Raw genomic sequence first — 16,216 nt, forward strand, 5'->3', positions numbered from 1 at the left:
GCCAGGACTTCCCTGGTGGCGCAGTGGTTGGGAGTCCGCCTGCCAGTGCAGGGGACACGGGTTCGAGCCCTGGTCTGGGAAGATCCCACATGCCACGGAGCAACTAAGCCCATGCGCCACAACTACTGAGCCTGCTCTCTAGAGCCCGTGAACCTCGGCTGCTGAGCCCATGTGCCGCAACCGCTGAGGTCCGCGCACCTGGAACCCGCGCTCGGAGATGGGAGGGGCCACCGCGGTGGGAGGCCCGCACACCGCAGCGAGGGGTGGTCCCTGCTTGCTGCAGCTGGAGGGAGCCCGTGCCCAGCGACGAGGGCCCAATGCAGCCAAAGAATAAATAAATAAATAAATTTATTAAAAAAAAAAAAATCCACCTGCCAATACAGGGGACACGGGTTCCATCCCTTGTCCAGAAAGATCCCACACGCCGTGGAGCAACCAAGCCCGTGCGCCACAACTACTGAATCTGCGCTCTAGAGCCCGTGAGCCACAACTACTGAGCCTGCGTGCCACAACTACTGAAGCCCATGCGCTTAGAGCCCATGCTCTGCAACAAGAGAAGCCAGCGCAATGAGAAGCCCGCGCACCACAGCAAACAGTAGGTCCCGCTCGCCACAAGTAGACAAAGCAGCAACAAAGACCCAACGCAGCTAAAAATAAATTTAAAAAAAAGTTTTAGTTATTAAAAAAAAAAGAAAGATGCAAGAGCCTGAACTATGGCAGAGACCAGGCGAATGGGTATGAGATAAAGTTCATGAGATGGAGTTGACAGCACTTGATGACTAATTGGCAGTGGGGGTGAGGAAAGTGGGATTAATTCAAGTTGTCTAGTTTGCAATGTGAGACTAGAGCTCAGGAGGAAGGCCCGGGGGGGTGGAGGGGAAGCGATGTATTTGGAGGTGATAATTAAAACAATATTTGATGACGTTTCTCCCAAGGGGAGTATATATTTGAAAGATGGGTCCATCCTATCACTACTCACCTTTAAAACTGTTGGCCACCTATGATCTTAAAGATAAAATCCAAATGTCTTTTTTTTTTTTTTTTTTTGGCTGTGCCGTGCAGCTTGTGGGATCTTAGTTCCCCGACCAGGGATTGAACCCAGGCCACAGCAGTGAAAGTGCCAAGTCCTAACCACTGGACCACCAGGGAAGTCCCCAAATCCAAATATCTTAATCTGATATTCAAAACCCTGCCCAGTCTAGTACAAGCCTATCTCTTGCTCAGTCATTTATTCAACCCACCAGCCTTCACATAGAGCCTGGAAATGCCATGGTATATGTTGGGGACAGAGAGATAGTAAGTCTTGGCTGTTGTCCTGGGGGGAGGTCTACTGCGGAAGAGAGACAACAAAACAGACCATTAGCTTTTGATAAAATCAGGATAGTAATGGGGACGATCTCATAGGGTTGTAGCAGGCATTAAGTGCGTTCATACACATAAAGCCCTTAAAACAGTGCTGAATATGCACTAGCTATTATTATTATAGGAGACGCCTGTACTGGGACTGGGGGTGTGGCTCCCTTGACTGGGCGACCACTGAGTTGAATCTTGAAGAGCATTTAAGTTAGCCAGGATAAACGGAGAAGGGGTGGGGCTGGGGAGACATTCCTGAACTTCCTCCTATTCCCTTGTATAGTGAGATGAATAGTGGCCACCCAAAATATACGTCCATGTCCAAGTCTCTGGAACCTGCGAATGTTACTTTACTTGTAAAAAGGTAAAGATCTGCAAATGTAATTAAATTAAGTAAGGTTCTTATGATCAGATCATCCTGGATTATCTGAGTGGGCCCTAAATCCCATGACGAATGTCCTTGTAAGAGACAGAAGAGGAGAAGCACACAGAAGACGAGAAGGCCATGTGAAGATGGAGCCAGAGATGGGAGTGATGTGAACATAAGCCAAGGAAGTTAAGGAATGCAGACGGTTACCAGGAGCTGGAAGAGGGAAAGAAGGATTCTCTCCTAGAGTCTCCAGAGGGAGTCTGGCCTGCCAGCACCTTGGTTTCCAATGTCTTGCCCCATGAACTGCCAGAGAATAAATCTCTGTTATATTACTGCTTCCACCGCCACCTCCCAGTTTGTGATAATGCATTACAGCAGCCCCCGGAAATGAATACACCTTGTTATTCTGAGTCCTCTCCACAGCTAGTTCTTTGCTAGTGGTGAAGAGGACACAGGCCTAGCTCTCACGGAACCTGTGTTCTTGTTGAGGGGACCACATAAAAATGAACAAATAGAAAATTTATTTTTAATAGTGGAGTGTTAGGTGCTGTGAAAGTAGAGCACCAGAATTGTATATCCAATTGTCCACTTGCCATCTCTACTTAATTACCTAATGGGCATCTCAAACTTAACTTTCCCCAAATAGAAGTGCCTGGAGGTGCCTGGCAGTGGAAGCTGATTGATCCACACGGTCAGGAAAGGCCTCTGCGAGGAGGTGACACACGCAGGAATGCTGAGGGTGAGCTCAGGCAGTGACTGAACGAGGGCGGTTCAGAGCAAAATGCTCGTTTTTTGGTTTTGTTTTGTTTTAGGAAGGAAAGCAGCCCTTGAGAATGAAGAGAGGAAGAGGATGAAGATACACGGGGGAGGGGTAACAGAAGGAGTAAGGGTCCCGAGGAGGCAGAAGTGATGTGAGGCTAAGGGGAGAAAGCAGAGCAGGGATCAGGGTCCTCGAAGGGAAAAGCGGGAAGAGAGCAGGGGCTAAACGATGCTGACTCAAAACTCAAACTGTCGGAGTTTGAATCCTGGCTCTGCCACTTATGGGTTACAATATAGTAGGAAATCACATTATTTGGATCTTGATATCCTCCACTATAAAATAAGGATACTAATAGCTCCTACCACATAGGAATTTGTTCGGAGAATTAAATATATTAATATGTGTGAAGTACTTGGTTCCGTGTCTGGCGCAGAGCATGCAATCAATGTCATTATTACTATAGAGATCATGAGAAGGGACATCAAGTCTGGAATCAGAATGTGAGTACTGGAAGCAACTTCAGAAGCATCTGATCTAATTCCTTCACTGTACAAATGGAGAAACTGAGATCCAGAGAGTTTGTATATTGGCCAGTTTAAAGAGATAGTTTCAGGCAGAGTCAAGACTAGAGTAACTGCTTGAAAGTCTGCGCTTTTTCTAGGTGAGCATCACAGATAGACTTGGGAATCCTAAGAATACAGGTGGTGATTGAATCTGGAAAAATAGACAACATCACTGAGGTAGAACCCAGAGAACGAGTAGAGAACATGGAAAGAAGAAATGGAAAGAAGAGTTAGCAAGGGAGAGTCAGAGTTGGATCAGGGAGGTAAGAGAAGAACCAGAAAAGAGCAATGGTCATAGAAGCCAAGACAGAGATTTCAAAGGGAGAAAATGGTCAACTGGGTCAAATACTCCAGAGAGTCGAGGAAAGATTATGACTCTGGTGCAAAATGCTAGATTTGAGGTCAGCTTGATTTGAGCACCAGTTCCACAAACCACTAAGCTCTGAAACTTGGTTTTCCTATATGTAAAATCGGGGTATACATGGAAAATCTGCTGACTCCTTTAACAAACTTTAAACTTTTAAATCTTGTAAAGTTGGCAATGGAGGGAGACTTTTCCATTCGGGGAGGGGTCAGTGGACCTTACTCCAGACCCTGGAATTAACCTTACTCGCTGGGTGTCTCACACTAATGTCTATTACAGCCACAAGCAGCAGACTGGCCTTAGGGGAACAAAACAGGATTTTATAGTTTCTCTCATTGCCATAGCATGACTGAGACAGGTCATAATATTTAAGCAAAATACTACTAAAGATTAGACCCCAAATGCTGAGGCTGATTATGGATGTCTTTTCTTCTCTTTCTAGGTTCCCTCCCTAGATAAATTCATCTAATCCCATAACTTTCAAATACCATCTCAATACCCAAGACTCTCAGATTTATATCTCCAGCTCTGACCTCACTCCTGAGCAATTGCCTATTCTAGATCATTACTTAGATGGCTAATGTTCAGCGCAAACTTAACCTTTCCAAAAGGGAACACTCATCTTCCTGCCCCCAATCTTGGTAAATTTATATTCAACCCACTAGCACATTCTCCAGTTTCTATCTCTAGAATATTTTCCAAATCTCAATACTCTACACCCAATACCTTGCTATTCCAAGCTACCACCATCTCTTGCCTCGCCCTCTGCAGTCATCTCTGACTGGATTTTCTGTTTCTACTTTGGCATCCCCTATAATCTACCCTCAACACAGCACCCAGATGTTCTGTTATACGTAAATCACATGCAACTCTCTTGATTATAAACCTCCAATAGCTTCCCATCACGCTTAGACGAAAACCCAAACCCCATTAGGCCTTGCAGGACCGAGACCCTGCTCACTGTTTGGACTTCTTACTCCACACTTTCGTCCTTCACTGTGCTCCAGCTTAGCCCCTGGTTTTCTTTCTGTTCCTCAAATACACCATACTCATTTCTTTTATTTTCTTTTCTTTTTCTTTTCAAACTTTAAAAAAATTATATTAATTTATTTATTTGGCTGCATCGGGTCTTAGTTGCAGCATGCGAACTCTTAGTTGCTGCATGTGGGATCTAGTACCCTGACCAGGGATCGAACCCAGGCCCCCTGCACTGGGAGCGCAGAGTCTTAGCCACTGGACCACCAGGGAAGTCCCTCATTTTCTTTTTAAAATATATATAATTTTTATTTGTCAATTATACCTCAATAAAGCTGGGGAAAATATTGCAGGCTTGGGCAACTTCCCCCAATTAAAAAAAAAAACAACAACAAGAGTTTCTTTCCTTGTTAGGAATATACTTGATAATAAAGCATGAACAATTATAAACACATATTTTTTTCCTTTTCTGATAAGAATTTTGTGGAATAAGACATAGAGAACAGACTTGTGGTTGCCAAGGGGGAGGGGTGTGGGGGAAGGATGGATTGGGAGTTTGGGATTAGCAGACGCAAACTATTATATATAAAATGGATAAACAACAAGGTCCTACTGTGTAGCACAGGGAACTATATTCAATATCCTGTGATAAACCATAATGGAAAAAAATATGAAAAAGAATATAAATACATATATATGTATGTATAACTGAATCACTTGGCTGTATGGTAGAAATTAACACAACATTGTAAATCAACTATACTTCAATAAAATAAATTTTAAAAAAGAATTTTGGGAAATAAATGTATCACAATTCTTGTGTTTGTATGGCACAAATCTATAGCAGTTCTACAAACAACCAGCATATTTGTGTGTGAAGTAAAATGCTTTAAGCTCCAAACTATCAATATTAAAGAGTAAATTTCAACCACATGTTAAGAGAAGAAAATAAATTATCTTTTTTATTCTCTCTAAAGAGGAGAGTGAAAATTTTGATGAGATGGTCAGAGTGTGCACTAAACAATACAGACGAAGTTGTCATAAAAGTTTATTAGGCAATTAATTTATAAACATATTATGCTAATTTATATGGAATTTGTGGCATTTCGCTAGCTTTCTATAATATCACACTCATTTCTGACAAACATTAGCTATTCCCTCTGTCTGGAACGCTTTCCCACCCTGCTCCCCTCTCTTCCACCTTCACATGGCTTGTCTCCTCCTTATCACTGAGGTCCCTGTTGATCGGTATCTTCTAAGAGAGAACTTCCCTGTCCATCCTGGCCAGAGTAGCTCTCCAGTCAGTATCGTATCAGTTGGCTTTTGTATCTCATCACTTATCTGGTGATACTTTCTTGTTTATTTTTATGTTTATTGTCTCTTTTCCCTACTGGAGTATAAGTTTCCTAAAAGAGATTTTTGTCTGTTTGCTTTACCATTGTGTTCCAGCCCCAGAAAAGCACATACATGGTAGGCCCTCAATAAATATTGATGAATAAATAAATGATTAAAGGCTCAGGACAGGAGAAGGGAAATAAATGCAGAGAGCCCCATATCATTCGATGACCTGGCTTGTAACTTAGCACCCTCAACCTCAGCTTGTAGCCCAGCATAAAAATGCTTTCCCCTTGCTACTTCAGAGCACCCTCGGGAGTACCCAGACTTGTGGAAATCCAAACCTGAGAGAGACAGAGAAGGAGGAGGAGGGGGAGGAGGGGGAAAAGGAGAGGGAAGAAAGGGGGGAGAGAGAGAGAGAGTGGGCCAGCACCCTAGTTTTCTCTCCTGCCTTTCTGTGGTACATCTTAACTCTAGCTTCACCTGGGGATCTGTCCACCTACCTGGAGGGTTGACATTGAACAGCTGCACCTTCTTGGGTGGAGATTCCATTCTACATCCACAGTAGAGGTTTGGACTGAAGGCAAAGAATAAGCACATCGGAATACATCCTACAAAACATACATACATATTGATAGCAAGGAGAGCTACTTCCTGCAAGACGATGATCTCTGTCCTACACAGTTCCCATACTTGTTTTGAGGATCAAATAAAGGAGAGTAATCTGGAACGTGACACACATGCATCAGTCACAATACTATACTGTTAGCAGAGCGATTGCTCCTGGCAAAATGCCATTTGTGTTACTCATACCACGGTACTAAAGACTGACGTACATGCTTCATGGTTATCCTCTCCATCCTAGATGACTTCAGTAACCTGCGTGACTCATTCAACACCCTGTCTCACAGTTCCCTGATGTTATCTCCTCCAGTGCCTCTCACTTCCACTACATATGGTCACACTCTGAATCTTGTCATCACCTCCAAGTGATCCCACTTTGGAAACCTTAAGCCCCAAGACCTAAGAATATTTGATGCCCTGCTTACAGTAACCTAAACTTCAAGCTCTAAATACACTTACTGCCTTTGTATCTACTTTTCAGCCCCACCAAGACTTCTTCAAATCTTTTCTCCTGATCTCTTAGCCCCCTAATGAATGCAATAGCCATTTTTCTTCTTTCTGTTCTCAATGGGATAAGTGTCTGTCTCTGTCCTGTCCCAGGTAATCTCTCCACCTGGACTCTGGACTCCAGCCCCACCCCCATGCCCTGTTTCATCAATTATTTACCCTCTCCTCTAGGTCTTTCAACTTATCCTCTCTTGGCTTTTTTCCCTCAGCACATAGACATGATCACATCTCTTCTAACAACTACCAAAAACAAATCTTAGGTTACATGATCTGATATTCTCCGTATCTAGAATTCTCTTTCTCCTTCCTTTCATGGTCAAGTCTTTCTTACCCTACTCACTCTGCACCCCTCTGTAACCTGATGTCTGTCCCCACCACTCTTCTGAAACTGCTCCAGACCTGGCCCCAGCGACCTAACAGGCTACGGTCACACTTCACTTCTTATCTAACTTGGCATCAACTCTAGAAAGCTGTTCACCCCTCTGCATCTGTGCTTCCGTGATACCACGCTCAGTGGTGTTCCTCTTCCCCCTCTAGCTGTTCCTTCTGAGTCTCCTAACAGGTTTATTTTCCTCTTTGTCCTTGGTAAATGTGGATTCGCCCTGCACCCTGCTCCTTTCCCACCGCTGGCATATCTCTTTCTGAGCAATTTTATCATCACCTGTGGCTTAGATGACTGCTTATGTATACTAAAGTCATACACTCTTGGAGCCTCCAACCTATATGGCCAACTGCCTCCTAGACATTCCTGTTTTTATGGCCTGCAGGCACCTCACCTTAATATGTCCCAAACTGAATTGATCATCTTTCCCATTTCCAAGACTGACTTACTGGTCTACATTTACTATTCGTGTATATGGTTACAACCGTCCATCCAGAGACTCAGGCCAGATGCATGAGAGAAGCCAGCTTACTCCTCACCTCCAGACTCCTCTGGCTCCAAATCCTATTGACTTGGCCCCCTATCTCTCCAATCCATCCATTCATCTCTCTTTCTCTGACACTGCTGAACTTAGACATTTGGCTCCCTTTTCTGGATCATCTCAGTAATTTCCGGATTGTTCTTCCTGCTGGCCTCCATCTCCCTCCTCCAGTCTAAAGATCTGATATTGCTTTTTTTCCCTTTGTCATTGTTATTCATTTATGGCTTTTTTTCCTTTAGTGTCTTTTTCAAACTAAAAAGGAATATACTCTCATTGTAAAATAGCCAATAGTTCATAAGGCTGTAAAGAAAAAGTTAGTTACCCCGATCCAATCCTCAAATCTTATTCCCAGTACACTTTTCTTTCTAAAAATATAATTTTATTAAACATGCTGTATTTCTTCTACTTTAAGAAGCACTTCCCCTGACACACACACACATTTTAACATCTCTGAAATCAAACTGTATCATACAGTCAATGGTGCCTTAGATTTGGTTAAATTCATTATTGCTCTGCAAAGTGCTATTTTTACTTGTTAACATGGGTCATGATTCCAAACCAGCAATTACCTCCAGGATAATCTTTCTAAAGTACAAATCTGGTCGGGTCACTACCCTCCCAAAAATTCTTCAAAGACTCCCCTCCCCACCCCACCTCCACTCCCCAGGTCCTTCATCTTCTGACTCCCTCCTACTTTTGCAAGTCTTGTTTCCAGCACATCCTCACACATCCTCTTCCTTAAAGCCAGGTAGATCTGTTTGCAGTTAGTTCCCCAGATAGACTCTGCTGAGCCAGATCTTGGTGCTTTTGTACCAATGTTTCCTCTGCCTCTTCCTCACATCCTCTACTCCAAGTTGCCTCTTATTGGAAAATTGTCCCAATCCCCCAAACTGAGTCTAGGCTCTGCCTTTATGTGCTGCCTCTCAATTTTTCCAGCATCTGATGCACTTAACGCACAAGTTTAAGCCATTTCTCTTGTTTGTTGCTCCCAGTAAATAGGGAGCTCTCAAGCATGTGTTCCAGCACTGCCAGGGCAACATAGGTGCCCCATAAATATTTCTGAAGATGAGGAACTATACATGAGGGAAGCATAAAAATGTTCCCTGAGATAAGGTGAAGAGCATTCTAATTGACTATCACCTTAACCTGAGACAAGAGAGAGAAAAAGGAAGAGAGAAGATCTGGACACCAAACCACCTGGGCATCCAGAAAGCTAAAGCAATGGTTTTGTTTTTCTTCCCTCTCCCCGTTTTCTACTCCTCCAGACCTGCTAATTCCACCCTCAACTAAAGATAATCTGATTTCAACAACCATGACTTTGATGACCCCTTCCTTTCTTTCTAGTTCTAAGTGCTTCAAGTTCAAACCTCTATGTCATCACCCCCTCTTGCCACAAGTCCCTTATTTTGTAACCAGAGTTTTGGAAAGTACCAAAGGGGGATTCTTTCCACTTGCCACTCTTCAGTGCCCCCCTGAGTTTTCTGTTTGGACTCCCTCCTGCCCCAGTTGTGGACACACCTGGCAAGTTCTATCAAGCCTCCATCAAGAAAAAAAAAAACCACACAGACACACACAAAAGGAAGCTAAAGTTTAACACAAAACCTTTATTTTAATAACTATTCTAAAGGCTTGACGTTAAGGTAGAGACCTCAGTGGAAAACATTTACCCCCTCTTAACCCAGTATTGGGTTTGGATTCAAGAAAATGCTGAAAATAGAAAACAATGTTTCCCAGTTCTTCTTTCTGACCTAAATAATTTAAAGCCAAGGATTGCAATTCATTCATGGAAAAGTACCAGGGTGTGTTGGAGACTTAAAACAAAGCTCAGTTAATGTGGGTATGCGGCATCAGTAAAATTGGCCCATGCTAACACATGTTGACAATTGTGTGGCCAACATACTTTCAGTACCCTCCCTCAGCAAAAAGAACAGGGACACATGAAACAATTAGAAATAGTAGAGCAAAAGAAGAAAGAGTGGAAAGATGAGGGGAGTACAGGAAGGAAGACTGGCATTGACAGGGCAGGAGAAAATAGGAAATATAGCCAACAGAGCATTCCAAAAAATAAGCATATTTGCTGTCACAGTTGGGGCTGAGGATAAACAACCAGTCACAATGGAAAGAAATAAGAAGACAGCTAAAGAAAAGAATGGGAGAGGTCGTGGAGTCAGATTGGTAAGTAGATAAAACAAGGAAAGTATTTTTGGCATGTAACTAGGACTGATAAAGAAACAGGATAAGACCAGAAGGATTATTACAGAAAGGGCAGGATCAACATGTGGACAAGTGAAATGTAGGGGGAAAGCAACTGTTAGGAAACGTGCTGTGATTCTACTGTCTTGAAGAGGCCAATTTTTGAAACTAGAGTTTTTCAAGCTCTAGTCTACAAATGGACGTGGAATTAGGAAGTTCACGGCCCTGCAGGGGAGAATTAGAGTCAAGTAGACATTCCAGTGTTGGGAGCAGCAGGGTCAAATCAAGGAGCCTGTAATGCTTAACATTCTGAAGGTGCAGAGGAAACCTCACATTCGGAGGGAAAGACTTCACCACTTAAGCTAACACAAAAGAGACTGTACAAATCTCTTCTGTTCATAAATTGCGGACTAAATAAAAACAAAGACACCAAATACCTTAACTGTCGAGACGTTAATTCCTGTTCATCTCAGTTACTAGGGAATTCAACATCAAATTAGATTTTTCCGGCACCTTAACGTGAGACTGTCAGTAAGGAAAAAGGCCTTCCTTTTTCCTGTAACCAACCTGTAATCTTCAGAGTGATTTCTCTTTTCGGTACAGACTTCGGTGTATTTGGACCCGTAGGCGCCAGGGTCCGGAGGAGCCGCCCCAGCAGTATCACCAGATCAAGATAGGCTTGTTTTGGATGCAAAATGAGTTTTCCCCGACCTCGATACTGCCTCAGGGTATCTGAAATTAATAGCCTACATCGTTAATAAAGGTATGTTTTGGAGAGACAGCAAGATGCTGGTTAATTTGCACCTTCTTCCCCACCCAGCGGCTTCAGCCGCTACTAACGAAGCGAAAGGAGAGGGCAAGAACAGGTCTATTGTTTTCGTTTCCTACGTGGCCGAAACCCAAAGGAGCATCGGGTCGCCTACCTGCCTTCCATTCCCCGGCCCGGGAGCGGCTGCGCGACCTGCCGGGCTGTACGTTGCCGGCTCCGGCTAGCTGGCGACCTCACCTACGGCGCTCTTCCGGGCTCGGACCAGCCTGACTCATCTGGGATGGGTGGCAGGGGTGGGGGAGACCTCAGAGGGTGGAGGGACAGGAGGAGGCGGGCCGTGCCCTTCCCCCAGAGCCGGGGAGGAGGCGTCGCCAGGGCGCAGGTGAAACCGACTCCGACCTATCCCGGGAACTTTCGCAGCGGGGACTCGCTGCGCGAGGCGCGCATCGCGCAGGGGCGGCCTGGGAGCCGCCCTCTCCCACCCTAGGCTGCGCGCGGGGGCTCAGCCCCGGGGCCTGTCCCCGGGGGAGCCGCGGCCCTCTTGGCACGTTCAGGGGCTGCAAGCAGGCCGCGGCTGATGGAGGCGGGTGGCGCCGCCCCGGGCGCAGGTGACAGACGCCAGGCCAGGGTTTCTGTTGGCGGGGGAGAGCGCAGGGAGGGCGAGACGCAGACACCTCGGGGCCAGGGGACGACGGGGCAGCGATGGCCCGAGAGTTGAGCCAGGAGGCACTACTGGACTTTCTGTGTCAGGCCGGGGGCCGAGTGACCAACGCCGCCTTGCTGAGCCACTTCAAGAGCTTCCTCCGAGACCCCGATACGCCCCCCAGCCAGCACCAGCGCCGCCGCGAGCTTTTCAAGGGCTTCGTCAACTCGGTGGCCGCAGTGCGCCAGGACCCCGACGGCACCAAGTACGTGGTGCTCAAAAGGAGGTACAGGGACCTTTTGGGGGAGGAGGGGCTGCAGCGACCCAGCGACCCGCCCGCGGCCGCCGCCCCTGCAGGGGGAGCTGCGCCCAGCTTCCCGCTCCTCGCGCGCAGTGGGGAGCCGCTGCCGCCGCCGCAGCCACCCCGGCGGCGGCGGCGCGAGAAGGAGCTAGAGGAGGAGCCAGCAGGTGCCGCAGACCCGGCCGCCGAGGCAGGTTGCGATGGACTCCTCGCCAGCGCGGCCCGGGAGGCGGCGCGGAGAGGCGGCCGGCGGAGGGGCAGCTCCGGCCACAGGGCGCCGGTGCCCGCGGCCGCCCAGGATGGAGCGAGGTGCGCGGCGGCCGAGACGCAGGGCGGCTGCTGCTGGGAATGCCTCCAGAACGGCCTGGGGGGACTCCCGGGCGAGCCGCTGCTCGGCTCACTCCCCGACCCCCCCACCGCCACCGCCAGCGCCTGGGAGAAGCCGGCGCCAGCCCCGCCTGCCCAGGACGACCGCGGGGCTCCCAGGCCGCAGCGGGGAGGTGCGCCCGCGGAGACCCCGCCGGTGTCCGCGGCACCCCGCTCTCCACCGACAACCGTCGAGGCTGCTGGGAGCGGGGCTTCCCCGCCTGCTCTCCTGTCCTGCCCCACTCCCCCCGGAGAGCCGCCCGAGCTGGTGACCCCGAGCTCCCTGCATTATTCGACCCTGAAGCAGCAGCAGCAGCGCACTCGAGAGTGGGTGGTCAGACACCCCCAGATACCCAAGGCCCGAAACCAGGGTCCCATCCGAGCCTGGTCGATGCTGCCAGACAATTTCCCCCAGCTACCCTCGGAGCCGGGCTTCTGGGTCCCGGAATCTAAGCCAGCACCTCCGGAGCTCCCTCCTCCCCTTCATTCTCTCTTTCCCGCTGTTTCGGAATCCTGGCCGGGGAAGTCTCCACTGGCAGTCTTTCGTAGCATTCGTTGTCAGCTGTCCCTACAAGATCTGGAGGACTTTGTGGACCAGGAGAGCCACGGCAGTGAGGAGAGCAGCAGTGGACCCAAAGAGTCCCCTGGGGGTTCTGAAGAAGGGCTGCACCTTGCCCCGGGAGCCCCAGATGGGAGAAGGCTCAGGAATCCAGCTGGGGCCCCTTCTCCAAAGGAGGGCAGCCCCAGCAGGAGCCTTCAGGGCCTCAGGAACAGAGAGGATGGTCACCCTTCTCAGCCTGTCCCAATAGGAGCTGGTGGCCTTGCAGGCCACCCTCAGCCTTTGCCCTGGCCTGTCCCCAAATTAAGGAGATCCCTAAGGAGGAGCTCTAGGGCAGAGAGAGCCCAATTGTCCTCCTCTGATGAGGAGTGCCTTGAGGGGGATTTGCTGAAAAGGAGCCGGCGCCCTCCCCGGTCCAGGAGACCCTCGAAGGTGGGAGCAATGTCCAGCCCAAGGGTGGATGCCGCTTTGACACCAAAACCTGCAGACCTTAAGGCTACTGTTGTTGAGTGTGGTCATCCACACAGCTCATGGGCCCCTGGAGGGGAGAGGCCTGCAGCCTTGATCCCCACCAGATCTTCCGAGCACAAGTCATCCCTGGTCCCTCTTGATGCCAGGGAGCATGAATGGATTGTGAAGCTTGCCAGTGGCTCTTGGATTCAGGTGTTGACTTTGTTCTGGGAGGACCCCCAGCTGGCTTTGCACAAAGACTTTTTGACTGGGTACACTGCCTTGCACTGGATAGCCAAACACGGTGACCTCAGGGCCCTTCAGGACTTGGTCTCAGGCGCACAGAAAGCAGGGATTGCTCTCGATATAAATGTGAAGTCCAGTTGTGGGTATACCCCGCTGCACCTTGCAGCCATTCATGGCCACCAGGGGATCATCAAATTGCTAGTGCAAAGGTTGGCGTCTCGTGTGAACGTCCGGGACAGCAGTGGGAAGAAGCCTTGGCAGTATCTGACCAGTAATACCTCTGGGGAAATATGGCAGCTACTGGAAGCCCCACGGGGCAAGCCCATTTTTTCCACCTATCCCTTGGTTCGAAGCTCTTCCCCCACCAGGAGGGCCAAGAGCCGGGAAATATCTAGAAGTGTCACTCGAAAGACTTCCTTTGCTGCACTGCTCAAAAGTCAGCACAGCAAATGGAGGTCAGCCAACCAGTATGAGAAATTCCCCAGTCTAAGGGAAAGAGAAGAGTATAGTGACTGAGGGGAGCCCCTCTTTCCAACATGGACTCCACAGCCCCATCGTTGAGCTATTCAGTGAGAGAATCCAGGGGGAATGGAAAAATTGCTGAGGAGTTGGTCGAGAGGCCAAGTGAGATGGCCTACCTAGTGTTTACCTCCCTGGATCCTGCGTCAGCACATCGTGGACCTCAGAGGTCGTCCAAGCTTTCTGACGGCTCAAGTCCTTGGGCCAGTGAACGTAGACAAGGAGCAGAGTCAGGTGCTTAAAACCCGGCTGTACTTCTCCTTCCCTTGCCATCACAGATCCGGGCACAGCAGGCCACACTATTCTCCCAAGCAGCTACCCCAGGCCTTGGCTAGAGAGGAAACAGATGTCTAACAAGAAGAGAGGCAATTCAAGGAATTGATGAAGCTCAAACAAAATCCTCTCTCTGGCTAGGAGCTCTCTGGCTTCCATTCATTTGGAGAACAAATCTTGGCTGAGAGTGGAAAACACCAGGTTTGAAATCAGATGGCTCCTCTTCTTTCCCTTGTTGTTGTTGTTTTTTTTTTTTGGCATTCAAATCTGTGCAGTAAAATTATTACTGGAGAGTAGAAGTTGCTCTAAGAGATTCCTCTGCCCCATCCTCAGGTCTTCCTTTGAATGCAACCTTTGGTGGCCAGCGCAAGAAATGATTAATGCCTCGTTTCAGAGAAGCAGTTGGGTAAGATCCAGTTGTGACTGACATTCAGACCCTGCTTTTTTAAAAGAACATCAACCTGAGGGGAACTTTCCAAATGTAAAAACTGTATGGCTCATTTGCATAGTGACTGAAACCATCTTTTATGGAAGCTCCCTGTGTAACAAACAGCAGAATTAGCATCAGTAGTTTTCAGTAGGTTTGAATGGCCAGTGTTCATACTCATGAAAAGTGAGAAATGATTTTGTTCTGGGGATGCAGTAAGGGTTATGAGGTGAATGCCTCCCCACCAGGAATTTTCTAAGCTGCTAAATATAATTTTATTTGCACTAAACATTTTGCCAATTAAGATTAAATATTAGCCTTGAAGTGCTGTTATCTCTAACACGAAGTGGTCCTTTTATTTGCTTGTGATGGGACTGATCTTTGTGGGTCCATGGAATGAGAGAATGGCTAGTTTATAAACTGCAGTAGAAAATCAAGATTTCAGAATGTAAATTCAAAGAGGGCTGAAAGATGAAGTGTCTAAGAGGAAATAGTTAATTTTTTATGGAAATGTTCTCATGTGCTGTGGCAATGATGTATTTTAAAGTATTTTTGTGTTTCTTCTGGCTATTTTCCCCCATTAAAATATCAACAGATCTTTATAATTTATTGTACTTATGCTGATTATTGTTAACTTTCTGCCTTACAAAACTGTGACTCAGTGAGTGTCAAATATTTTGTTTCTTTGTAGTTTTACTTTATAATTTTGCTGAAATAAATATATCTGTTCTATCAGAAAACAAACAAAAAAATAGGCAGAATAAATAAATCTAAGGGTTGCTTTTCTCCAAAAAGACCTATACAAGGGATGAAACTGGCAAATCACATCAAGAAAAAAAAGCTACAAGCACAGACAGCAGGTGTATGGTTAGGAGAGATGAAATTTTTAAACATAAAAGATAAACATTTATGTGAATACTCTAGTACAGGCGGTGATCTCCCAGGAGGGAAAAAAATAAAAAATGTCAACTTCTTTTAAAAGCCAAAGAATGTTTTTACTTTACCATATTGTTATCACAATGTCAATTTATTCAACAACTATGTTTTCCTTGGTGCTGTGGGATTGATAAAGGTGAATGGGACATAACTTCTCACCTCTTGAACTTAAAATCTAACAAGACTTGTTGTTGACTGATTTATACCATACCTTACTCCCAAGATGTCTTTTAAAGCTGCATTGTATTAGGTATAAGCTTTTAAAATGAGGCAAAGGAAAAAGAAGGTGGTACCAGGAATGAGGACAAAACAACTGCAATACAAGAAAAAAAATTTTTTTCAGAGTGTCGTAAGTACAAAATGAAGTGCTCCAGAGGATTTCAGAGGAGAGAGTCCTTTGGGCTAAGAAAATCAGGGTGGGCTACTGGGAGGCCAGGCATCTTTAGGTGAATGATCTTGGCTTTCCACAGAAACCAGCTTTGTTGGTTCTACCACATTCTTGCCTTTGGCTTCAGTGTGTGATTTCATAGCACAACATTGGGTGATTGCTCAATGGTTAGGACACATTCCTGGGTTCCACGTTCATTCTTATGAGGATCCGTCAGGTCCGTCTGTCCTTTGTCCCCATAACGTACCTATGGCTCTGGTCAACCTTCTTACGTGGTCAACATGTATTTGGGGAGGGGGTGGGGCAGAAGAGGGTGTTGAGAGCAGAGTACAGCACAGACCTGATGGAGTCACCCTTTTGCTCGTGTCATAA

General features: G+C 46.9%; 1 protein-coding gene and 1 long non-coding RNA gene across 2 annotated transcripts; one reads left to right on the forward strand and one right to left on the reverse strand.

Moving 5' to 3' along the window:
• Window positions 1-1,214: 1,214 nt before the first annotated feature.
• LOC137764099 (uncharacterized) lies at window positions 1,215-10,645 on the reverse strand. Its single transcript, XR_011073911.1, has 3 exons — window positions 10,535-10,645; window positions 6,224-6,297; window positions 1,215-1,330 (listed from the first exon to the last, which is right to left on the reverse strand). It is a non-coding gene; the product is annotated as an uncharacterized lncRNA (long non-coding RNA).
• Window positions 10,646-11,409: 764 nt separating this feature from the next.
• On the forward strand, window positions 11,410-15,449 carry SOWAHB (sosondowah ankyrin repeat domain family member B). Its single transcript, XM_068542138.1, has one exon. It carries the CDS (start codon window positions 11,439-11,441, stop codon window positions 13,815-13,817), a length of 2,379 nt encoding a protein of 792 aa, XP_068398239.1. The 5' UTR covers window positions 11,410-11,438; the 3' UTR covers window positions 13,818-15,449.
• Window positions 15,450-16,216: the final 767 nt, after the last annotated feature.

This window comes from Eschrichtius robustus, chromosome 4, assembly GCF_028021215.1.
Source record: "Eschrichtius robustus isolate mEscRob2 chromosome 4, mEscRob2.pri, whole genome shotgun sequence".
Classification (NCBI taxonomy): Eukaryota; Metazoa; Chordata; class Mammalia; order Artiodactyla; family Eschrichtiidae; genus Eschrichtius; species Eschrichtius robustus.